A 25,254-nucleotide genomic window follows, 5' to 3' on the forward strand; every position below is an offset into this window, starting at 1 on the left:
AAACCTCAACACATTTGAAATAAAACTTGAATATACAATTGAATTCTGTAGCCTACAGGATTATGGACCTGCTCGAGAAGTGGAATTAGGCTGGATAGCTCTTTTTCACCCAGCACAGACACAGTATTGTAAACACTTATCAAATTATATCCATTGATGCTGCCCTCTGCACTGTCTTAGTGATCAACTCAAAAAATCCAGCTAAATTTATAAGATGCTTGTCATTCGAGCCAGATAGTAATACATATCTGGAGGGCCTAAAATTAACGGGATAAATTTATAAGAACAGCCGTAGGTCATTAAGGTGTTCAGTCCTGGTTCGTCATTCAATTAAACTCGGGTTAATTTGTATCTTAACTGCATGTACCTGCCTTTCCTCAATACACTGTGATGATATTTCAGCTGACATAAATCTCCATCTTGAAAATTTTAGCCATTGGAGCAACAATTGACCAATCAGCCTGTCAAACCTATTCTGTTCTTGTATTAGATCATGACTGATCTGTATCTGTCTTTGTTCTATCTAGATCTATCTTTGCACTTAATGTTTTTGTAATCTATTTTTCTCTACTTGTGTAAGTAAGTCATGTTTGTTGCTACAGTTTGATGAGTTTTGAGCTTCTAAGTACACGGCATTACTAGACTTCATGTCATGATCGTAGAGTGAATTATTGCAGGTTATTTAACCATATAAAGTGGGTGGAATCACAGCTATGTCCAGCTCTTCACTTCACCCCACATTGACACCCTACACATTTGACAGCAGGATAGTTAGATGGTGTTCAGGAACAGAACCTCCAGCTAATTTATTTTCCCCTTCAGGGCAGGGCAATTGCAGTACACCCTGGCTGAGACCAAGCAACTCCGCACCCACTGGCGATTGAACTTGGAAGCATTCCTGTCCGTTTGTAAATCATTTGATATCGTGATGGATAACTCGTTCCTAATTTGGAGGCGGAACTCTGAACTCAAATTAGCATAGGTATACCTTTGAAACTCAGCTGGCCTGCATGACAGCAGAACAGATGGGTTGCTAATTTTTGCCTTCAGGTGAGATTTAGCAGAAAGGTGACAGGTCATCACCACATATGCTTGCCAGAGTTCAAGATCTGTCAGTGCAGTCACTCAAATGCACCAACAATTGTGATGGGAAGCGATCCTAAACCAAGTCCTCGCGTGCACTTGATTGTATTTTTCAATGCTTGTGGAATGTAGCTGGAAATCATGACTGACAGGATTTGTCTTAAAGAGAATACCGGACAGAACAATAGTTTTTTTAATAGTGCTGTCCCTCAATTCAAGGTTAGCCTATGTTATTTACAGCTTGCAGGTTGCCAAGCATTTCAGCTGTAAAAAGTCAACATAATCTTCCAAAGATTAAAATCTTTCTCGCTTTCTCTCTCAGACATTTAAGCTATTTATAGAGGTTGTCTAAGATCTTAAAAAAACATTGAAAGCAGCTACGCTAGACGCTGACTTATGATTCTCCCTCGCCAGTCACAAGACAAGTAAATTTTATCATTTTCACAAACTAATAAGGTTTTATTTCTTCCCTTGCAGGGACACAGATTCTCATCTATCAAGCTCTACCTCAGTTAGATTTTATCCACATGATCTAGTAAGTATTTGACAAAATGCTGTGTCTGCTGAAAAAATACACACGTTGAGGTTTCAGACACTGTTGAAAGCGTATGGTTAGATTTTCTATAGCAATGGGAAATGTTGCAGAAACTTGCAATCTGCTCACTGTGTAAGAGAAAGAAATGACATACTAAAAGATTTTAGTCAGATCAAGACAGTGCCACAGTGGTTAGCGCTGCTGCCTCACAGCACCAGGGACCCGGGTTCAATTCCTGGCTCCGGTCACTGTCTGTGCGGAGTCTGCACATTCTCCCTGTGTCTGTGTGGGTTTCCTCCAGATGCTCCGGTTTCTTCCCACAGGCTGGATCGGTGCATTGGCCATGCTAAATTCTCCCTCAGTGTACCTGAACAGGCGCTGGAGTGTGGCGACTCGGGGATTTTCACAGTAACTTCATTGCAATGTTAATGGAAGACTACTTGTGACACAAATTTTTAAAAAATGAAAGACACATTTTTATCTTAGTAGCATTTGTGACTTTTCCACTCAACTGATCCAAAGAGATTTTGGTCCATATCTTGCAGTCAGTGTCAGTACCTGCTCACGTTGATGCTGCCCACGCAAATTTACAACTCTTTCACGATTTATCAGCTGGGACTTTCGATCCTGGCTGAAACATCACCAGGGAAAAAAGTCAGACACGAGAAACGATGGGACACGTCCCTTTTTGCAACATTAGCTGCCAAATTCAGATAAACTTTTAAAGGTCTCAAGTCTTTCAGTAAGTTAGTGAGTTAGTGAATGGAGGGGTGGTGAATGGGCAGTCGGTTCGGGTTGGGTGGGGATAGTTGGACGGAGTGGCTGGTCAGGTTGTGGGAATGGTTGTGTGGGGGGGATAGTTGGGTCGGGTCAGAGTGGGTGTGTAGTCATGTCAGGTCAGGGAGGTGATGGGGGAGTCAGCTGTGGTGCTCAGTTGAGTTATGCTGGCTAATTACCAACTTAGGCCAGGTATTAACCACCTTGACATTTCCAGCACAGTTCTACTGCTCTGGCCCAAGTCTCTTAACACTGAGCTCAGTGTCAGTGACTTTCGTGAAGGGTCCTGGGCAGTGCAAATCAGCCCATCAGAAGTTTAATCTTGAACGATTTCAGTGATGTATGTGCATTTGGACTATGTTGGGAGGTATTTTGAGAGACAGGATCTACAGCCATTTAGGGATGCAAGTACTGATTAGGGACAGTCAACATGGCTTTGTGAGTGGAAAATCATGCCTCACAAATTTGATTGAGTTTTTTGAAGGGGTAACCAAGAAGGTAGATGAGGGCAGTGCAGTTGATGTTGTCTACATGGACTTTAGCAAGGCCTTTGACAAGGTACCGCATGGTAGGTTGTTGCATAAGGTTAAATCTCACGGGATCCAGGGTGAGGTATCTAAATGGATACAAAATTGGCTTCTTGACAGAAGCCAGAGGGTGGTTGTAGAGAGTTGTTTTTCAAAGTGGAGGCCTGTGACCAGCGCTGTGCCTCAGGGATCAGTGCTGGGTCCACTGCTATTTGTAATTTATATTAATGATTTGGATGAGAATATAGGAGGCATGGTTAGTAAGTTTGCAGATGTCATTGGTGGCATAGTGGACATTGCTGGCATAGTGGACAGTGAAGAAAGTTATCTCCAATTGCAACGGGATCTTGATCAATTGGGCCAGTGGGCTGACGAATGGCAGATGGAGTTTAATTTAGACAAATGCGAGGTGATGCATTTTGGTAGATTGAACCAAGGCAGGACTTACTCAGTTAATGGTAGGGCGTTGGGGAGAGTTACAGAACAAAGAGATCTAGGGGTACATGTTCATAGCTCCTTGAAAGTGGAGTCACAGGTGGACAGAGTGGTGAAGAAGTCATTCGGCATGCTTGATTTCATCGGTCAGAACATTGGATACAGGAGTTGGAATGTCTTGTTGAAGTTGTACAAGACATTGGTAAGGCCACACTTGGAATACTGTGTGCAATTCTGGTCACCCTATTATAGAAAGGACATTATTAAACTAGAAAGAGTGCAGAAAAGATTTACTAGGATGCTACCAGGACTTGATGGATTGAGTTATAAGGAGTGGCTGGATAGACTGTGACTTTTTTCTCTGGAGCGTAGGAGGCTGAGGGGTGATCTTATAGAGGTCTATAAAATAATGAGGGGCACAGATCAGCTAGATAGCCAATATCTTTTCCCAAAGGTAGGGGAGTCTAAAACTAGAGGGCATAGGTTTAAAGTGAGAGGGGAGAGATACAAAAGTGTCCAGAGGTGCAATTTTTTCACACAGAGGGTTGGTGAGTGTCTGGAACAAGCTGCCAGAGGTAGTAGTAGAGGCGGGTACAATTTATAGAACAGTACAGCACAGAACAGGCCCTTCGGCCCACGATGTTGTGCCGAGCTTTATCTGAAACCAAGATCAAGCTATCCCACTCCCTATCATCCTGGTGTGCTCCATGTGCCTATCCAATAACCGCTTAAATGTTCCTAAAGTGTCTGACTCCACTATCACTGCAGGCAGTCCATTCCACACCCCAACCACTCTCTGCGTAAAGAACCTACCTCTGATATCCGTCCTGTATCTCCCACCACGAACCCTATAGTTATGCCCCCTTGTAATAGCTCCATCCACCCGAGGAAATAGTCTTTGAACGTTCACTCTATCTATCCCCTTCATCATTTTATACACCTCTATTAAGTCTCCCCTCAGCCTCCTCCGCTCCAGAGAGAACAGCCCTAGCTCCCTCAACCTTTCCTCATATGACCTACCCTCCAAACCAGGCAGCATCCTGGTAAATCTCCTCTGCACTCTTTCCAGCGCTTCCACATCCTTCTTATAGTGAGGTGACCAGAACTGCACACAATATTCCAAATGTGGTCTCACCAAGGTCCTGTACAGTTGCAGCATAACCCCACGGCTCTTAAACTCCAACCCCCTGTTAATAAAAGCTAACACACTATAGGCCTTCTTCACAGCTCTATCCACTTGAGTGGCAACCTTTAGAGATCTGTGGATATGGACCCCAAGATCTCTCTGTTCCTCCACAGTCTTCAGAACCCTACCTTTGACCCTGTAATCCACATTTAAATTTGTCCTACCAAAATGAATCACCTCACATTTATCAGGGTTAAACTCCATCTGCCATTTTTCAGCCCAGCTTTGCATCCTATCTATGTCTCTTTGCAGCCTACAACAGCCCTCCACCTCATCCACTACTCCACCAATCTTGGTGTCATCAGCAAATTTACTGATCCACCCTTCAGCCCCCTCCTCTAAGTCATTAATAAAAATCACAAAGAGCAGAGGACCAAGCACTGATCCCTGCGGCACACCGCTAGCAACCTGCCTCCAATCCGAAAATTTTCCATCGACCACCACCCTCTGTCTTCGGTCAGACAGCCAGTTACCTATCCAATCGGCCAACTTTCCCTCTATCCCACACCTCCTCACTTTCATCATAAGCCGACCATGGGGGACCTTATCAAACGCCTTACTAAAATCCATGTATATGACATCAACTGCCCTACCTTCATCAACACACTTAGTTACCTCCTCAAAAAATTCTATCAAATTTGTGAGGCACGACTTGCCCTTCACGAATCCGTGCTGACTATCTCGGATTAATCCGCATCTTTCTAAATGGTCGTAAATCCCATCCCTAAGGACCCTTTCCATCAATTTACCAACCACCGAAGTAAGACTAACCAGTCTATAATTTAGTCTTTTAAAAAGCATTTGGATAGCTACATGGGTACGATGGATATAGAGGGATATGGGCCAAATGCGGGCAATTGGGATTAGTTTAGGGGTTTTAAAAAAAAAAAGGGCGGCATGGACAAGTTGGGCCGAAGGGCCTGTTTTCATGCTGTAAACCTCTATGACTGTATGACTGTTCCAGTGTCAGGTCTTTGACAAACCAGATACTGGAAGATTTGGGCCATTGTGTGTCCGAATTGCTTGGCAGAGTGTGTATTTGGATACTCAGTGATCTTTGCTCACATAATAGGTGGTATCTATAAAATAACAATGTCATGTGTCTGAGATCTCAAATGCACATTGTTTTTTGTTTTCGATTACCATCTGTTACAATGGCATGGAGAGGCCATATTGTTGAGACAGTGAACCCCACTGGAATATAGAACGATGTTAAAGCAAACTCTTGACTCTAGACCTAATTAAAGTCTCTGACTATTATAAACAAGCAACTTATGGTTAACAGTTGCCTCTCTCACTGGATCTAATGTAATTCTACATTATATTTGACTTGATTTATTATTGTCACGTGTATTAGTATACAGTGAAAAGTATTGTTTCTTGTGTGCTATACAAAGCATGCCATACATAGGGAAGGAAAGGAGAGGGTGCAGAATGTAATGTTACAGTCATAGCAAAGGTGTAGAGAAAGATTAACTTAATGCGAGGTCGGTCCACTCAAAAGCCTGACAGCAGCAGGGAAGAAGCTGTTCTTGAGTCGGATGGTACCTGATCTCAGACTTTTGTATCTCTTACACCTCAACCATAACATTACTGAGAAAGTAGAGGAGTTGATGGGCTTTATTAACCATAGTGTCGGCATGGGGGGGACCAGGACAGGTTGTTGCTGATCTGGACACCTATGAACATGAAGCTCTCAATTCTTTCTACTTCATCTGGACTGAATGAAGCCCTGTCCACCACTCAAACCAGCCTCCCATCCATCGACTGTGACTACACTTCCCGCTTCCTTTGGCATGTCAACTACGACTCTCACCAACTTTTACAGATGCACCATAAAAAGCATTCTTTCTGGTTGTATCATAGCTTGGTATGGCTCCTGCTCTGCCCGAGACTGCAAGAAACTACAAAAGGTCATGAATGTAGCCCAATCCATTGTCTCTGTCTACACTTCCTGCTGCCTCGGCAAAGCAGCCAGCATAATTAAGGATCCCACGCACCCCGGACATACTCTCTTCCATCTTTTACTGTTGGAAAAAAGATACAAAAGTCTGAGGCCACGTACCAACCGACTCAAGAATAGCTTCTTCCCTGCTGCTGTCTAGACTTTTGAATGGACTTACTTTGCATTAAGTTGATCTCTCTCTACATCCTAGCTTTGCCTGCAACACTACATTCTGCACTCTCTCGTTTCCTTCCCTATGAATGGTATGCTTTGTCTGTATAGCGCACAAGAAACAATACTTTTCACTGTATATTAATACATGTGACAATAATCAAATCAAATCACGACCCTTTGTGGTAATACAACAAAATACTCTTACACCTCAACCATAACATTACAAACATGAAATTAACCGACTAAAAACATTATTTTAACGTAACTAGCAATGTAAAGAGTAGCAATTAAAAAATATCCAAACAGACATTGTCAACCACATTCCTTTTTTTAAGGCTTGGTAATGAGCATTAGTTTGGCTTAGACAGAAGCTCATTTTGTGTTAAGCTTACAAATTCCCTTGCTGGAACATGCCAGTTTGTTTGGTTCAAAAGAATAATACCAACTGCTAAATAGATGTACTGATTTTCTTCAAATCAAAGACTTTTGTCTTTTTAAGACAACTTTGATAACCCAGTTACAGTTGTCTCTCCCACAGATTCGACTGAACAGGTTGCTGACAATTGATCCTGATCTCCTGGAACAGCAGGACACCGATCTTAGCCCGGATCTACAAGATCACATTCAGCCACAAGTGGAGGCCCAGAAAATCAAGCACTACTACCGGTTCTGGATCCTTCCCAAGATATGGATAGGAGTGAACTTTGACCGCCTAACCCTATTAGCATTGTTTGATAGGTAAGAGGTGATAACTGTTTGAGGCGGCAAAGGCATGGATTCACATGGATTTTAAACACTTGTGTGTTCCTCTGCACTGCAGCCCAGTATTTTGCCTTTATTAGGGTTTGTGATTTTACCAGTGATGAGTGCCTGCTCATTAACCAGTTAACTGTGATAATCATGATTTTTGGATATGTTTTAATCAAACAGCAGTTTGTTGTGTAACAAGCAGGATGATTCAGTCTGCAGTATTGATATGAATAATTTATGGCATCACAAAACTGAAATTACTTCATCCTTGGCATTTTAGGCTTTCCATATATCACGGATAGCTTAAGGGAAATGGAGAAAAGAGTCATTTTCTTTGCCTCGTTTTACTGTAATGACAATATGCAGTGGTTTATCACTGTCATTGCCTTTATATCCTGTGAATTGAGCTGGGTGATTTTCTGTGTTTTGTACAGAGTACATGCATCGCTTGAGCACTTTATATGATGTATTTTGTTTCACATTACTAAAACTCAGACTGAAATCTGAGAGTATAAAGTAAATTGTTGTCTGATTGCTTAATTTTGTGAAGTAGTTTTTTTTTGTTCCGAGCATTTTGAGAGTCAGTGGACATAAATAATGTGAGAAATAAGTTATTTGTACGGTTACCTCTGTGAAACGCAGTTGCTCTTCAAAGGTTTTGAAGCTGAATATGGTATGGTGGGGAAAAGTTTACTCCACTCATGACCACCAACACCTGGACATTAGTCCATATGTTAAAGGCAAAATACTGCAGATGCTGGAATCTGAAACAAGAACAGAAAATACTGGAGAATCTCAGCAGGTTTGACGGCATCTATGAAGAGAGAATAGAGCCATCTGACGAAGGGTCAACCTGATTCGAAACTATGGCTCCATTCTCTCTCGACAGATGCTGTCAGACCCGCTGTGATTTTCCAGCATTTTCTGTTAGTCCACATGTTGGTATTTTAAGGCACTTCTACACTGTGGCTTGGTACAGTGCAAGTTTCATTCTAAGAAGCCACACTCCCATTTTCACATCTGAACTCTGACACTAGTCTCGTCCAGAAGGATCGTTTCTAAAGCAGATCCAAAAGCCTCAAAAAAGAAATGCATGCCTGCCACTATTAAGATGAGGTAGATTAGACATCTCAGGCAGAGAATACAATTGACTGCGAGATCCATCAACTGCAAGTTGATGGCACCGCAGTGATATCAAAGTATCTTTTGGCCAGCTTCTCCCCCATCATCCCCCATCAGCTCCAGGGACCTGGGTTCGATTCCCGGCTTGGGTCACTGTCTGTGTGGAGTTTGCACATTCTCCTCGTGTCTGCATGGGTTTCCTTCGGATGCTCCGGTTTCCTCCCACAGTCCAAAGATGTGCAGGTTAGGTTGATTGGCCATGCTAAAAAAAAATTGCCCTTTAGTGTCCTGAGATGCGTAGGTTAGAGGGATTAGTGGGTAAAATATGTAGGGATATAGGGGTAGGGCCTGGGTGGGATTGTGGTCGGTGCAGACTCGATGGGCCGAATGGCCTCTCTGTACTGTAGGGATCCTATGATGATTATCTATGATTATTCATTTTTAGATGATTTGCGTCATGTCGTTCAGCTCCCAAGGAATTGATAGTTGTTTCTCAGCTGCAAGCACAAGCAGGGGATTTAGTCTTCAGAGTTTTTGGCAATGTTGCCTGAGGGAAAGCACGTAATGTTTACTTAGCTGCCTCCAGACGGCATTTAGAAAGGTAATCTTGGAAGGCTAGCATTAACATTTCAGAATATTTGATGTAAATCACACTCGTATATTATCACAACTCCCACCTGCCCCTGTGTCAAAACTTTTGTATCTGTAAAATTGTAAATTCAGAGACTTTTGCTGAGATTTTGCAGTAAAACAACAGGGTTGAGTAAGCAGTTGCACCTGAGATCATTTGGCAGATAAGATTCAAAGGCACTGGTGCAGCTTACACTGGCATTAGGATGGAATCCTGAAATATGATCCCCCAAAGAGCAGGTTAAAAATTCAGAATGCAAATTGAACTTGGCTCCATTCAACTAACTATAACCCAGTAGAACAAAAATAAATCTTAAGGTGGGAGTGGCAGTTGACTATTTATCATCCCTTTCTGTTCAGTGGTTGACAATTTAAAGCAGGCTTATGTGAAATTAGCAAATGAAGTGGATCAGTTAGATTTTGCCATGCCCAATTGGGAACTGCCTACTATTGTACACTGGAACAATAACATGTCTCTGATCTGTTCCTAGGAATCGGAAAATTATGGAGAATGTTTTGGCCATTGTCTTGGCAATTCTTGTTGCCTTCCTTGGATCTGTTTTGTTAATAGATGGGTTCTTTAAAGACATTTGGGTCTTCCAGTTTTGCCTGGTTATTGCCAGCTGCCAATATTCACTTCTGAAGGTATGGGCTGTTTGCAGTCACAATATTACTACACATTATATTATAAAATATTAATAAATTAATTACAACAACTGCATTTTATTTTAATAGAGTGTGCAGCCTGATTCCTCCTCTCCAAGACATGTAAGTTTAAAATTAATGTGCTCTATGAAAAACAGATATTTTATTGCACTTACCCAGTTATCAAAAAACTTTTCATTTCAACAACTGTTTTTTAGTGGGAAAAGTATAATGGTAGCCTGTAATATGTTGTCCTGGATTTTGTGTGAGTAATGATGGTGGAACAATCAGTGTTCGCTGTCATTGTTTCTCTGAAACTGACAGCAGCCATCAATGTCTAGCGTTTCAAGGGTGCAATTAAACATAGAGCCAAAAGTTGCTGTTCATGATTGGGGAGGTGATGGCCTTGTGGTATTGTCGCTAGATTATTAATCCAGACACTCAGTTTATGTTCTGGGGACCTGGGTTCGAATCCCGCCACGGCAGATGGTGGAATTTGAATTCAATAAAAAATATCTGGAATTAAGAATCTACTGATGATCATGAAACCATTGTCGATTGTTGGAAAAACTCATCTGGTTCACTAATGTCCTTTCGGGAAAGAAATCTGCTGTCCTTGTCTGGCCTGGCCTACATGTGACTCCAGAGCCACAGCAATGTAGTTGAGTCTCAGCTGCCCTCGGGCAACTAAGGATGGGCAATAAATGCTGGCCAGCCTGAGCAGCCCATGTCCCATGAATGAATAAAGAAAAACTATCCTTCCCAGTTGGAAGTCCTCCTAGAATGGAGGACTGAATAATACAATCACTGAATAAACAAAACCTTTATACTATTGGTCTCCCTGTAAAATCTTTGGAAAGGTTTTTGAGCGAGATACAATTGGGTCCTTAAGTTCATAATTAGTGCTGAACTTATCTTGAAAAACAAATTTTATACTTGTGGTATGTCAAATTTCTCCATTATGATAAAAAAAGTCACATTTTAAAAATAAATCTATTTCAAAAAATGATTGGAGTATTCCAGTTTCTGCCTTAATCCCATGTGTAGTTTCCCAATCATTTATTTTGCTCTCTGGAAAATTTTAATTAAAAGTTTAAAATTCAGAACATTTTACTACTTGGTGTTTGCTGTCTGTGCAAGTACTTCAGTGAGATAGGCTCGATACCCTGTTTGTTGTTGGAGAGCCACTTGATGTGGTGCCAGGTTCAAACTCTCGCCAGGAAAAGGGGAAGCCACACAGCAAAGATTGCCCGGTACTGGTGGGAACCTTTCTTTGAGGTCAGTGGTGAATGTCATTATTTTGGCACTGACTGAAATTCATACCGTAACTTTTTTAAGCAGAGCTAGGGTGGCACATCCAGGTTAGCTATCCATCACTCAAACCAGCCTCCCATCCATTGACTCTATCTATACTTCCCGTTGTCTCGGAAAAGCAGCCAGCATAATTAAGGACCCCACGCACCCCAGACATTCTCCCTTCCACCTTCTTCCATTGGGAAAAAGATCCAAAAGCCTGAGGTCACGTACTAACCGACGCAAGAACAGCTTCTTCCCTGCCACTGTCAGGCTTTTGAATGGACTTACCTTGCATTAAGTTGATCTTTCTCTACACCCTAGCTATGACTGTAACACTACATTCTGCACTCTCTGCTTTCTTTCTCTGTGAACAGTATGTTTTGGCATTGGGATGGCCGTGGATATTGGCACAGGGGGAGAGATGGCATGTGGGAGGAGTAATGGTTATAGGGTCCAAGCTAATGGGAAGTCGAGGATAACGGGAGAGGAATGGTTATGTTGGGTGGGTCAAGGGTGTTGGGGCGGAAGTGTGCAGGTGATAGGGAGGATAGAAGGTAGAGAAGCTGGCCAAAAAGGTAACGCACCTTACTTTTTAGGATCTTGTATCGAATGCAGCTTCTCTGAATGGAAGCTCAGTTGAAGTGGGAAGAAGGTTGTTTCGGGTGGGTGGAGTACATGTTATGCACAATTGGCTGACTAAAACCAGCCAACTACATTTGCATCATAAAGGGTTTCACTCAATCAATGTCCAACTGGTGTGCGATCACAGGAGAAGAATAATGCAGGTCTGTGCTCGCCTCACAGGAAGCTGTCACAATGCATACATCTTGTGCAACTGACAGCTCCCAGAGCTTTTTGAAGAGCCAGCCCAGGTTGATGGATGGATCCTTGGTGACACCAGCTATCCCCTGTGTACATGGCTGGTGACACCAGTAAGGCACCCACAGAGCGAAGCGAAGGAGCAATGTAGTCACGTTCCTGCCTCCACCAGAGTCATCGTAGAGTACACCATTGGGCCTCTTAAAATCTGCTTCCGCTGCCTTGACTGGTCTGGATGCAACACGCGTCCCAGAGGATGTCACAGATAATAGTGGTCTGCAGTGCACTCCTCAACCTGTTGCTGCAGCGCAGAACAGATGCAGCAAGGGGAAGAGCATGAGGATGAGAAGGATTTATCAGAGGATGAGGAAGAGCCCATGAATGCAAATGTACCTTACCTGTGTTGTGGTAAAAGATACTCAAATCTGGTGTGTTCTATAACCAAGACTTTTAATCACAAGCATGCTTGGGAGACACTGCCTGCCCCTACAAGTTATCTCCCTGGTACAAAAGGCTGTGTAATATATTTATATATTTTGGTTATCACACATTATAAAATCCTAATAAGCAGATTCATACAGGCTGCAGATGTCTGCTGTTATCTCCCTGTGAGGCTAATAATGCCTGCGATTTATGCCTACCATTTATTTTAACACTCTAACATTATTCATTCATCCTGTGAAGGTCATTAAGTGTTGTGATTATTCGATTCTCTCACCATCATGCCTGTGTCAGCTATATTTCCCATTATGTTGAGAAAGTTCTTGAATAACTGCTCTTTCTACATTTAAAGCTGCTAATGCTCATAACTACATTTGCCTACTCCGGAGCGATTAATATTCATCTTAGTACAATCTATGTTGAATTATTTAAATTCCCTCACTTCACATGGATGCCAAGGCCAGGAGAGATGTGCAACTGCTGCCAGGAACCCCACTGGCCATAGGTCTAACCTGTTCAACCTTCCTTCATAAGATAAGCCCTTTGTCCCAGGGATGGGGGTGGGGGGATCCCCCTCTTGCTGAGCCGCTGCTGCACCGAGCCCATGGATGGAGCAATGAAAAGCAAGTCAGAGTGCATATGAATCGAATGCTTGACCTGACCCTCTGTGGTGGTTGCCATCCTCCCCATAGATGAAGCCATGAACTCCAGTGCCTGAAACATGGCAGAATTCATGACTAGCATGGATTCCTCCATATCCAGCACAGCACATAATTTCTACCATATTTCCCTCTAATGCCCGCTGCATGTCCAACAGGCATCTTGTGGCCAAGCCCAGAGGCCCATCAGTGTGGGGTTCAACAAGGGCCTGGCCCTCAGCAGTCGGCCGATCTTCAGGGGACCCAGCTGTCACATCCTACCCCAACTGCTTGGACGTGTCTGCGATGTAGTCATGGGATAGTATTCCCAAATCTATGTATGAACCCTCCCGAGACTGTCTGATTGTCTGGGCAGCTGGAGGTGGAAGATGAAGGAGTTGACGGTGCTACCTCTGGGACACTGGCTGCTTTGTTCTAAAGGGGGAGTCTTCTGGCTTCTGTCTTGGCTGCGGCCTGGTCCTTGAATGACGTAGTGGAGAACAAAAAGAACCATGTCATTGCAGTTTGAGCATGCATCCTGTTTGCCCATTTGCCACCTGAAGGATGGTTGCCTTGTCCACCTTGCGTCTGGCTGGTCCAGCCTCCCCGCCTGCCACACTCTGTCATTGTGAGCTATCGCTGTAGCTGCCTCCTCTGCTGGTGCAATGGAAGCACACCTTCACCTGTCTGCATCCTCTCCCTGCTGTTGTGGGTTTGCTTGTCTTGCATGACAAAGTGGCATGTTAGTGACATGCCAAGGAACACCCTTGTTCATATGTATCCCCATTAGACATATGGTCCTGTCATTCAAACATTGTTTCCAAGCACACACACAAGGCAAACTCCTGCACACTTCGACCTGAATTGCCGTGTGGCACTAAGGCTAAACATACATTCATTCTTCTGATTAGCTGCCCACTGGCACGTGTACGTTGTTGATGACCCCATCATTGGATCCAGGGTCGCCTGGTCACCCATTGGTGGCTCACCTTCTCTGCACCTCTGTCCACTCTGGCTTGGTCTAGCGGGAAGGCCTTCTCACACATCCTCAGGGAGCGTCACCTCTCGCGTTTCCCCGATGGCAGGGAACATTGCTAAAACTTGGGGCCGGCCTGCTTTGGCAGTCACTGATAGCTTCGATGATGGCAGTCTCAATCTGTGGAACATCTTGGCAGTGAAGCACAGCCTCCTTGTTGGACTAGGGGATTCTTTAATAGGCTGCCTGTAGATGCAGCATTGTCAGCTGACAGCGGGTTACACCCCTGAAAAGCTTCTCCCGCTGCTAAATTGGAAGTGTTTTACATGCGTGCATGCCGCTGGAACTTCAAATTTTAATTCTAATCACTTGGGAAAAGGTAAAAACAGAGAAAATTAAAGTGGCACACAATTCCATCTATGTCATCATAAATTACAGGCTGTTGGTAAAATTCCACCTGGTATCTCATGAAGTTAACTAAGATCCCTTATTGCAGCCAGGCTTACAATTTACTCCAAAGCATTTCTGTGATAGTTTCAACTGCATTATTATTGGAGACAAAAGCCAGGGTTTTACAGCATCCCCTTGGTGGGACTAGCCATAGTGGGGGATGTGACGGGCCAGCCAAAAAACTTCCAGTGGGACCAAAAGATCCCAGGCGGCAGGAGTGGGAAAAAGGGTGCCCCAATTTCTCAGGAGCCAGCCTTGCCAGTGTCTTTAGGCCCCCACTCCAAAAATAATTCTAAATGTGGGACAATTTAGTGAGATTCTCCCCAGGCTCCAAAAAGATTTCTAAGTGTGGCTGAGTTGCGAACTGAATCGCACTGGCTCTCCCAGCGGGAATCTCACTGGTTTTCCCGCTGGGAACAACACTTCGAAACTTTTGGGAGAATTTCGCCTGGCATTTCAAGTGTACGTGCCCTTTTAAAAATGGAATAATTGTTAATTACTGCTAATCTGACACTGAAAATTATCTATTACAAGTGTTGTCTTATTGCTACTTTAAGGGTGGGATTTTACAGCTTCGCTTGTCCTGGAACTGTAAAATCCCACCCGAGGTCAATGGACCTTCCCATGCTCCGCCCCTCGCCCGCTCCGATTCCCGTGGCAGGCTGGTCGGTAAAATTCCAGCCTAAGTTTTTAAAAATATTTTTTAACCTTCTAACTTTTTCTAACCTTCCTAATCCAAACTTTCCCTCTCTCTTTATTTCACTTTCTGTACTTGAGTTGACATTGAATTCACCCATTCTAACTTATACTTATTTTCCAGCCCTTGCACTGTTTATTCCCCAATCCTTCAATCTGTTTTGTTGAGAGGTTACACATTTGCTTGCATGTCCTCTTGGGACCCAGATGCCTTTTTTCCCCTCGCTCCGCCATTTTCAACTCGCACTTTCAGCAACTCGCTGAGCAGAAAAGAGCAGATGCCATTTGTGACCAGCTACAGCAAAAATCTGGCTCAACATCATGGATTCCCAAAGTATTACTGACAGTCAGATTCGCTTTAAGATCACTGTTTGTACCAACTGCAAGTTTGGCATTCTTCACTAATATTCAGCCCTAATTCCTTCATATGCTTGTTAATTTAAATAAAATCCGATAAGTTTTGTAATATTAGCAACTTCATTGCAATTGTCTGTTGATTTGCTGTCTGTAGTCTGAAGAACGTACTGTTATAAGCTTCCTTTCTGCCTTTTGTTATCATAGAATCATAGAAACCCTACAGTGCAGAAAGAGGCCATTCGGCCCATCGAGTCTGCACCGACCACAATCCCACCCAGGCCCCATCCCCGTATCTCTACATATTTACCTGCTAATCCCTCTAAGCTGTGCATCTCGGGTCACTAAGGGGCAATCAACCTAACCCGCACATCTTTGGACTGTGTTATCCCCTCTCAATGTCTACAATTTAAAATTCCTTAACAAGGCATTGCTGAATAATTTACATCTCACTTTTGAAACCAGTAACCATGGAATGTGAAGTTACTGTTCTCCCAAAACATACTGCCATGGTGATGCACGTCCGTTATATTATGCATTCCGCTTTGAGTCTTCGTCCTGTTGGTAGGCGCTGAAATCAATTAAATTGAAGGGGTATTTTAAATTAACAGTGTATTATCAGTTATAATACTGTCACTACTAATTCAGGAGATTATGGGTTTTAAACTCTGCTCCAGGATTTGAGCACGTAATTCAGTACATTGCTAAGAGTGACGAATAGAAAATCTCACTGCATTGCTTGAAGAAGAATGAGAAGGGAGTCCTTTTATTGCAGCCAACATGTATCAGATTCTGAGACCTTGCTGCGTGCAAATTGGCTGCTGTGTTTCTGACATTACAACAAACTGCACATTAGTACTTATCTGTAAAGTGCTTTTGAATGTCCTTATGAATAAAAGGGCTTGTATATTAAGGCAGGTTATTTTTTTCTGTGTTTATTATTCTACATGTATGAAGTATGCAATGGGAAGTTAATAACATTCTAAGCAATGTTACATTTTTATCCACCGAATCAAGGACCCTCATGGAGCAAATGTACATTCAGAAGTAAATGTGTTGTGAATATATTTTGGATAAGATATTAAGAAATGTTATTATGGTCATAGGATCTCCTCAGATTATTTATTGATCTGGGGCCAGGCAAAACCTCACGCAAGAGCGCAATATATCCAGAGTTCTGTGTTTAGCATTTATTCTGTATTTGTTAACCGATATTTCTGTTCCTGTAAATATTATTCCCTGCAATGGTAGGGATCTTTTCAGTTGGGTAGCTGACACTGACTCACAAAAGTAAGACAGGAATCCCTGGCAGTGAATTTATATTTGTGGAGATCCTCAAGAACGTGCCAGTATTTCTAGCGAGCCTTCCCAGTCAGAACAAGTATGAAAACCACTGGTTTAGACATAAGCAGTGTTCAGTGTTTATAACTCCTTGGCTTGGCCAGTCTCGGTCTCCAACACAGACTCTGTCTCTCCCTCTCAGACACACAGACGTAACACTCTCACTCACTGTACCAAATAGAAAATCAAATGGAGACAGACATTGGGTTTTATGATGCAGAAAACAGAACAATGACAGATGATGCATGGGAAAGTGCTCTTCTGATATTGGGTCAAACAAGACAGTTTTATTTGGATCTAAACGTGTTATATCTAACCCCCAAACCACCAGCATCCCTGAATGTGATGAATGTAAGTTTAGCTAGTTGACAATTAATGGCTGAAGAAACATCTTGTAATCACTCATAGCTTGCCGATATAGTTAATCATTGAGCTTGTTTTAAATATAGAAACCCAGAACATGCTATTTGACAGTCCCTTTAGTAGCTTAGCAACATTTACGTGGTCATATAATTAAATCTACACAAAATTATTTGTATGCAGTGAGATCAGTTGCTGCAGCAAAGGTCAGATGTAAATTCACCGTGTTTTTGAGGTGTTAAAAATGGAAAGTTAACTGAACATTTTTTAATATAGATGTTTTTTTACACTGCAGCTTTTGAACAATGTAATTGTATTGAGTGTACAGAAGGTCAGAATTTACGTCTGTTTTCTCAAATAGGAAGTGTGGTCACAGATTCTGCATGTTTTTGTGATCTCTGAGCAGGATCAAGCACAATATATGGGGAATTGATTGCATGACTGAAAGCTCAATACCAATGTGTTTTGTATTTTTCTGGGTGTGCTCATCTTTCCAAATTAATGTTCTGCCTTTCCCCCCCTATCATTGCATTGAAATCCATATTAATCACCTGTTAAATATACACAGAGATTTTTGCAAGTTGATTCAAAGTGCAATTTGATTTGATTTAATTTAATACTGGCACATGTATTAATATACAGTGAAAAGTATTTTTCTCGCGCGCTATACAGACAAAGCAAACCGTACATAGAAAAGGAAAGGAGAGAGTTCAGACTGTAGTGTTACAGTCATAGCTAGGGTGTAGAGAAAGATCAAAAGTCTGATGGCAGTAGGAAAGCTATTGGCTTTTTTTTGGCTTAATTATTTTGGCTTACTTTTAAACAATTTCCTCTTAACTCCTCACATACATAATTTATTTTCCTCTGACCAAAATGCAGAATGTCTCATTATTGTTGGAGATTCATGTTTGGATTCACTACAGTTCAGGAAACCTTCGGGCACAGTTGTGTTGCCAATTTGGTGTAGTGGGCAGCAGTTTCCACTGTTTATCAACACAAAAATGGTAATTAGATGCAGAAGTCAAGTCCCAATCTGACTCCAAAAGGCAGAGTTGTGAAACCATTCTAGCATTGCTTCATTTGGCACTTCATAGACCCACACCTTGTCATTGCATTGCTCAAGTAATACTTGGGCGATCCATTCAGAGCACTGATTATTTACTAGCTGGTAGTGGCATTCCCAATCTATATTTAAGCTCTCAAGTACTCTCTTGGTCTTGACAGGATATGATTTCAGCAAGGTCGTAAAGCAGGAGTCTTGTTGATTTGCTTTTGCGGCTGGAGATCAGTATTGTAGAATAACTTGACTGAAATTATATTTATTGAATCTCTGTTTTCCCCTAGGGTCATAATCGTATTATAGCCTACAGTAGGCCTGTCTACTTCTGTGTGTGCTGTGGCCTGATCTGGCTGCTGAATTACGGGAGCAAAAATACATCAACAACAAGATTTAAATTGTATGGCGTGGCCTTTACCAGCCCTTCACTTTTGACTTTTGCCAGAGATCTTGTCATGGGTAAGGAATATTAGATCAAAAGATTATTAAGATTGGAAAATAAATATCAGTAATCTTTCTTCAAAGGTAATTTTTAAAAGGTTTACAAAGCTAAGGCAGGCCTTTCAATTAAACAGCCTACTGACTCAGTCTTCCAACTGAAGAAGAATGACGCTGATTTTGTTTTTATTTTTCAAAGCAATCTGCTTACCGTGTTGCTTGCCAGCCTTCAATGTGCTGTTATAATGTAAGCACATTTAAAGTTCCCTGTTTGACTCACAATACACTTCTATTTCTTTCTTGTTGATAGAATGTTCACATAAAGAGCCTTCCAGTTTATAACCTGACTTTGTATTGCTCCCAAAGGAACCATTTTAAAGGGAAATATTGACCTATGAAAACTAAGCTAATTTGTTTGCTCTCTTTCTAACTGATGTGTTGCTTTGTGTACGTCACACCGATATGTAGGCTCTTAGTTATTTTTTGATGGAAAAGATTACAATAAGGTTTAATAGGCAGTAGCATAGCTACATGCTAAGTTTCGAACCAGATATCTGTTTAGAGATGGTTCCTGGCCAATTTTAATCATTGCTAACTGTCTAATGTTTCTCACCTGGAGTGTATGGAATTGTTTGGGGATGGCACAGTGATTAGCACCGCTGCCTCACAGCGCCAGAGACTCGGATTCGATTCTTGGCTTGGTCACTGTCTGTGCAGAGTCTGCACGTTCTCCCCGTGTCTGCGTGGGTTTCCTCCGGGTTTCCGGTTTCCTCCCACAGTCCGAAAGACGTGCTGGTTAGGTGCATTGGCCGTGCTAAATTCTCCCTCAGTGTACCTGAATAGGCACCGGAGTGTGGCGACTAGGGGATTTTCACAGTAACTTCATTGCAATGTTAATGTAAGCCTACTTGTGGAACTAATAAGTAAACTTTTAACTTTTTTCCTATATGTAGAAGTGGAGCTGTTTTGCACATTTACACAGTATTTTTATTTACAGAATGCACTCCATTAGACATTAGGTGACCACTATATATGAGAAACATTAGACAACATTGTTCTAATATTATGGATTAATCTTTGCCATTTTTTATTCTACTTCTTAAACAAGTTCAAAATCATAAACATCAACCCAAAATAACACTGTCATTGATTGCTGTACCATAGTTTTGATGAGATGTGTGCATATTAGAGAAAGGAAGACAGTAAGAGAAATTGTCTTCCCCTACCAGCTGCACTTAATAGAATAAATGCCAGCTGCACTCTACAGAATTAGTGTTTGCAAAACTGACGCAATCATTGACTTATGAAAACGGCCTTGGCGTTGTGTTGTCAGGTAAAAGGAGTTGGTCTCAGTGACGAAATTCAAGACTTGATTTCCACATTTATACTCAAATATTGTTCTATTCTATCAGTTTTTTCTCCTCGTAACGACCGCACCCCGACCCCTGCCATCTTTTGATCTTAAAGTACAATCTTTGCGACCTGCTGCAGTAGCCATCACCTCTAACAGTTGGGTCTCCCCATAACATTGGGGCCCAACATGCCCAGTAAAAAGAGACAGAAGGGCACAGAGTCGCCTTGTTTCAGAACTGTGTTATATAGGCAGTGTGCAAGTGCCAATGGTTAAACAGATAAAATAAGTGAAATTGTCACAGTGCAAACTGAGCATGTGTTAACAGGATAGGCAAACCTATAGATTAGTAGATTACTAATAGATTAGTTCCAAATTTTCATTGTATTTGTAGAAATTAATCTGAATTGCCAACTTGGTTCTATTAATTTCTCTGACTTTTCCTACCAGTATAGAACTCATCAGTTACTAGACGTTATGCTTGAAAAGGATCATTTGCTCAGACACAGATTAATTCCCTGTATATTCTAATGAGAAACCTGCTGGTTTACAGGAACAATGTAGACTGAGATTGCTGCTTTGTAGCTGCGATTCTTAGGCACCATTACAGGAATAGCAGATGTAAGTACTTCAACAAAAGCAGTAGTGAGTAAATGCAGTGTTGTAATATTCTTTATTGAAGATTGTTTAGGATTTACCTACGTATATAAACTTAGGAAGTTTAGCTGATATCATTAAGTAGGTTTTCTGTGAATTCTTGTTGAAAGCAACACTGGACAGAAAGCACAACATGCTGATCATGTACCATCTGTTCATGTATCTGAACTAATTATTAGAGTTGAGTTAATGATTTTACTTCTCCTGAGACTCGTTGATCGAGGGCAATAAACAACCGTTCAGTTGGTTCTGTTTTCTGACGGAAAAGGAATAATTAGGCCATCTATGTGTTTCCATTGAGAAGCTCCCCCAGTCTTAGGATAACAGCTTGTTAATTCATTTACATCTACTCGGTTCCCTAGTCTGTTTTCTTAGCGATTTTTAAAAACAATTTGGATTTAGGAATTTGGGGAATAACGTTGGAATTTGCTGGTGACACCTAATTAGTGGGTGGGTGGAGGGGAGAACAGGCTCCCAAATAGTAAATTGTCATAGGTAGTGGTAAAGACTGCAGGAGGACATTGGCTCACTGTTGGGGTGTGAATATAGGTAGCAGATGTAGTTGAATTTTTAAAACACATTAACTAAAGAAAAGCAAAATAAGTGCACTTTGAACAATAATTTTAAGTGAAGTAGAGAAGCAGAGCGAACTTGTGCAGGTGCACAAATGGTAAAAAGAGGCAAAGCAGGTAAACAACATCAGAAGAAGACAAACATAATGCTTTGTTTTCTGTCTAAAAATACAGAATACAAAAGCTAGAGGACAATGTTGAATTTATGCAAGATGTTAAATTGTAAAAGGAGTCAATGTATAACTATTGGGCAGCACAGTTAAAGGTAGGATAGTGGCAGCGGAAGAGATGTAACGTTGAAAACCTCGGGTGATTGTTGGGTTGAGGGATTACTTTTACAAAGAAAGACTCGAGAGTGGGGGCTTTTCTTTTTACTGGTGCTGCGAAAGTTAAAAGGGGACCTGATGGAATCTTCAAAATTATGAAGGGTTGTTTCAATATACATTGCAGCAGTTTGTTTCAAATTTAAAGAGAAGATAAATAGGCTACAAGTATAAGATGATGGCAAAAGAGGAATCAAGGGAAGATTTTTTAAAAATGTCTCCGCATAACAACTGGTTAAAATATAGATTCTAGCCCACAAGCATCTGAATTAGCATCTAATTTATTTTTAGGAAAGAGTTAGATGGCTGCTTATAAAAGGAATATTGAGGTCTGTGGGAGAGGAAAGGGGAAAGTGAGATTAAGTGACTCGTGGGGAAAAATACCAGCACTGACTTGAGGAGCTGAATAGTTTATTTCTATACTATACAAATCCATGATTCTATAATTCCATTAATGTTATGATATATTCCGTGCCAATAATGATGCTAGTAAAATACCTGGGACCTTTTCATTGTCTATAAGGTTTCATTGGGATGGTATTTGGAAGGTCAGTGACAGTCTAATACCTGAAGACATTCCACCAAAGATTAACCGATCTGGGCACCTCCAAATAATGCATATAAAATTTGCTCATATTGGTTAGTTTCTTGTATAAAAACTATTGCAATCCTTTATTTCCTTTCTGGCTTCGTTGCTTGTATATGAAATATGTATTACTCTCAAATTTATTTTCTACTACCTGTTTAATTTTAATTGTATCCATAACTCTTATTGTAATTGCATTTTCTTTTTTACTTCACAGCATTTACATTGTGTTTCCCAGTCATATTCTTCATTGGGTTGCTTCCACAAGTAAATACATTTGTGATGTACCTTTGTGAACAATTCGATATCCATGTGTTTGGTGGAAATGGTGAGTATTCTGACATTTGTGGGATTTTTTGGTAAACCAGGTATTTGACATGTTGATGCATATCATCAAGCTTAAATGGCTTCAGAATAAACTAATGAGTAATTGCCACATTGTTTTCATTTTCCTGATGTTCCTGTATAAATTCTGCTCATTGACAAATGGCCTTGTAATTATATCTCAACCTTTTTTTGCATTATTGGGCCTTACATCTCCTTTTGTCGCCATGTGTAATGTATTCAAGTTAAGGACCCAAATGGGGCACCGCTCACATGGTTGTACCAATATGTTCTGTAATGTGCTGCAGTGGGAGCCCTCAAATGAGCTAGAGAACTTTGCTTTCAATTTTGGGGAATGATCAGCCAAATCTTCTTGCACGTTGTTGTAGAATAAATAACCTCCATCCGTTGCCTGCATCTCCTTCCAAGGTTAGTAACTCAGCACAACAAAGTGTGAGTTTCAATCTGTGTGTCTATCACACACGACACCCTAGTTTGGTATTGCACTACCATGAACCAATTCAGGGCTTATTTTAAAATGTATTCATTTCAAATGAAGGAATGCAGCAATTCTTTTACCCTTGGGACTTCCAAAACACTTAACCTTTGAAGAGTCGCTGTTGTTATGTTGGCAAATGCAGCAGTCAACTTTGCATACAAGGTCCCACATAGATTTATATATAAAGTACAAAAGAAACAAGCAAGTCTACTCAACCTGCATGTGTCGGTATCAAGTTTTTCTTTCAAGGGATGTGGTTGTCATTGGCTTGGCTAGCATTTTTATTGCCCATCCTTAATTGTCCTTGAGAAGCGGCATGGTAGCACAGTGGTTAGCACTGCTGCTTCACAGCTCCAGGGACCTGGGTTCGATTCCCAACTAGGGTCACTGTCTGTAGTGGAGTTTGCACATTCTCCTCGTGTCTGCGTGGGTTTCCTCCGGGTGCTCTGGTTTCCTCCCACAGTCCAAAGATGTGCGGGTTAGGTTGATTGGCCATGCTAAAATTGCCCCTTGGTGTCCTGAGATGTGTAGGTTAGAGGGATTAGCGGGTAAAATATGTAGGGATATGGGGGTAGGGCCTGGGTGGGATTGTGGTCGGTGCAGACTCGATGGGCCAAATGGCCTCTTTCTGCACTGTAGGGTTTCTATGATTCTATGAAGCTGCCTTGAACTGCTGCAGCCCATCTGATGCAGGTACACTCACCATGCTGTGAGGTAGGGAGTTCCAGGATTTTGACCAAGCGACAGTGAGGAACGGTGATATATTTATAAGTCATGATGGTGTGTGACTTGGGAGGGTACTTGCAGGTGGTGTTCCCTTGCATCTGCTGTCCTCGTCCTTCTAGGTGATGGAGGTCGTGGGTTTGAAAGGTGCTATCGAAGAAGCATTGGTGAGTTGCTGCAGTGCATTTTGTAGATAGTGCAAACTGTTTCCACTGTGCATTGGTAGTGGAGGGAGTAGATATTGAAGGTGGTGGGTGGGTTGCCAATCAAGCGGGGCTGCTTTGTCCTGGATGGTGTTGAGCTTCTTGAGTGTTGTTGGAGCTGCACCCATCCAGGCAAGTGGGGAGTATTCCATCACACTCCTGACTTGTGCCCTGTAGATGGCAGACAGGATTTTGGGAGTCAGGAGGTGAGTTACAAGTTTCAGAATTCCCAGCCTCTGATCTACTGTTGTGGCCACAGTATTAAGATGGTTGATCCTGTTCAGTTTCTGGTCAATGGCAATCTCAGGTTGCTGATAGTGTCTTAATCCTATGATTCTATATCCCTGTCCTTTAATCTGTTCTTAAATATTGAGATCGTCTCTAAGTCAAACAGTAATCCTGGTGGACATGCCACAGTGCCGCAATCCTGTTGGTTTCTGTCTTAAATCTCCCACTTTAATGTATTTTCTGTGCTACTATGTTCTAGACCTAGTCTCTGAAATCAATCTCATTCTATCTCCTGTGTCCCATTCAACACTTCCTCCAGTTTGTTTTTGGAATGCGTGGGTAATTAAGTATGGGCCTCTCTTGTTTCTTCTTTGGAGCCACGTACACACAGTGATTTAAAGGGACCAACCCAGTGCAAAGCCCACGCGAGTCCACCCCTTTGTAATTTAAAACAACTTCCCAGCCTCCCAAGTTCTAACTTAACAGACCCCAATTATTCACTTTGAGAAAAGGAGATAAATGTTCAGTTCGTGTATTTGTGGTGATGTTGGTTGAGGAATAAATATTGGCCAGGAAATAGGGAAAACTGCCCTGATCCGCTTTGAATAATGCATTGGGATCTTTTGCAATCACCCGAACAGACAGACTTTGCCTTTTGATTTAACTGTGGGTCTGAAAGACAGCACAACTCCTGCAGCACAGCCCCGCGGTGCCAGCCTAGATTTATGTTCAAGTCTCTGATGGAAGAATAATATAGCAAGCCAAACTGCTCCTTAAATGCACTAAAGGTGATGAAAGCATAGTTATATGAAATAGCAAAACATTTTGAAAAAGATTTGAAAATGTTTCAATATATTATTTAAAAAATTTAAGTAGAATTGTTAATTATACTAAATTAAGTAGAAATGAGAAATCTGAAGACTAATTGCTTGAGAACTTTGGATGCAACCAGATTTCTTATTGTATTAGATTTTCAAATGTCTTGTCAGATGGATAATCAGAAGCTTTTTCCCAGAGTGGAAGAGTCAATTACTCGGGGCATAGGTTTAAGGTGCGAGGGACAAGGTTTAAAGGAGATGTATGAGGCAGGTTTTTTTTTTACACAGAGGCTGG

At 41.7% G+C, this 25,254-nt stretch overlaps 1 protein-coding gene across 4 annotated transcripts in view; it reads left to right on the forward strand.

Moving 5' to 3' along the window:
- Nucleotides 1–25,254, forward strand: part of pcnx1 (pecanex 1) — a 273,657-nt gene that overhangs the window by 179,168 nt on the left and 69,235 nt on the right. For 3 of the 4 annotated variants that reach the window (XM_078233420.1, XM_078233423.1, XM_078233422.1), the window contains 6 exons: nucleotides 1,561–1,618; nucleotides 7,186–7,400; nucleotides 9,656–9,809; nucleotides 9,900–9,932; nucleotides 18,525–18,696; nucleotides 22,382–22,492. In XM_078233420.1, the coding sequence (XP_078089546.1) occupies nucleotides 1,561–1,618; nucleotides 7,186–7,400; nucleotides 9,656–9,809; nucleotides 9,900–9,932; nucleotides 18,525–18,696; nucleotides 22,382–22,492 (743 nt within the window). The remainder of the gene's footprint in view (nucleotides 1–1,560; nucleotides 1,619–7,185; nucleotides 7,401–9,655; nucleotides 9,810–9,899; nucleotides 9,933–18,524; nucleotides 18,697–22,381; nucleotides 22,493–25,254) is intronic. The other variant, XM_078233421.1, reaches the window with a different exon arrangement.

The sequence above is a fragment of the Mustelus asterias genome, chromosome 18 (genome assembly GCF_964213995.1).
Source record: "Mustelus asterias chromosome 18, sMusAst1.hap1.1, whole genome shotgun sequence".
NCBI lineage: Eukaryota > Metazoa > Chordata > Chondrichthyes > Carcharhiniformes > Triakidae > Mustelus > Mustelus asterias.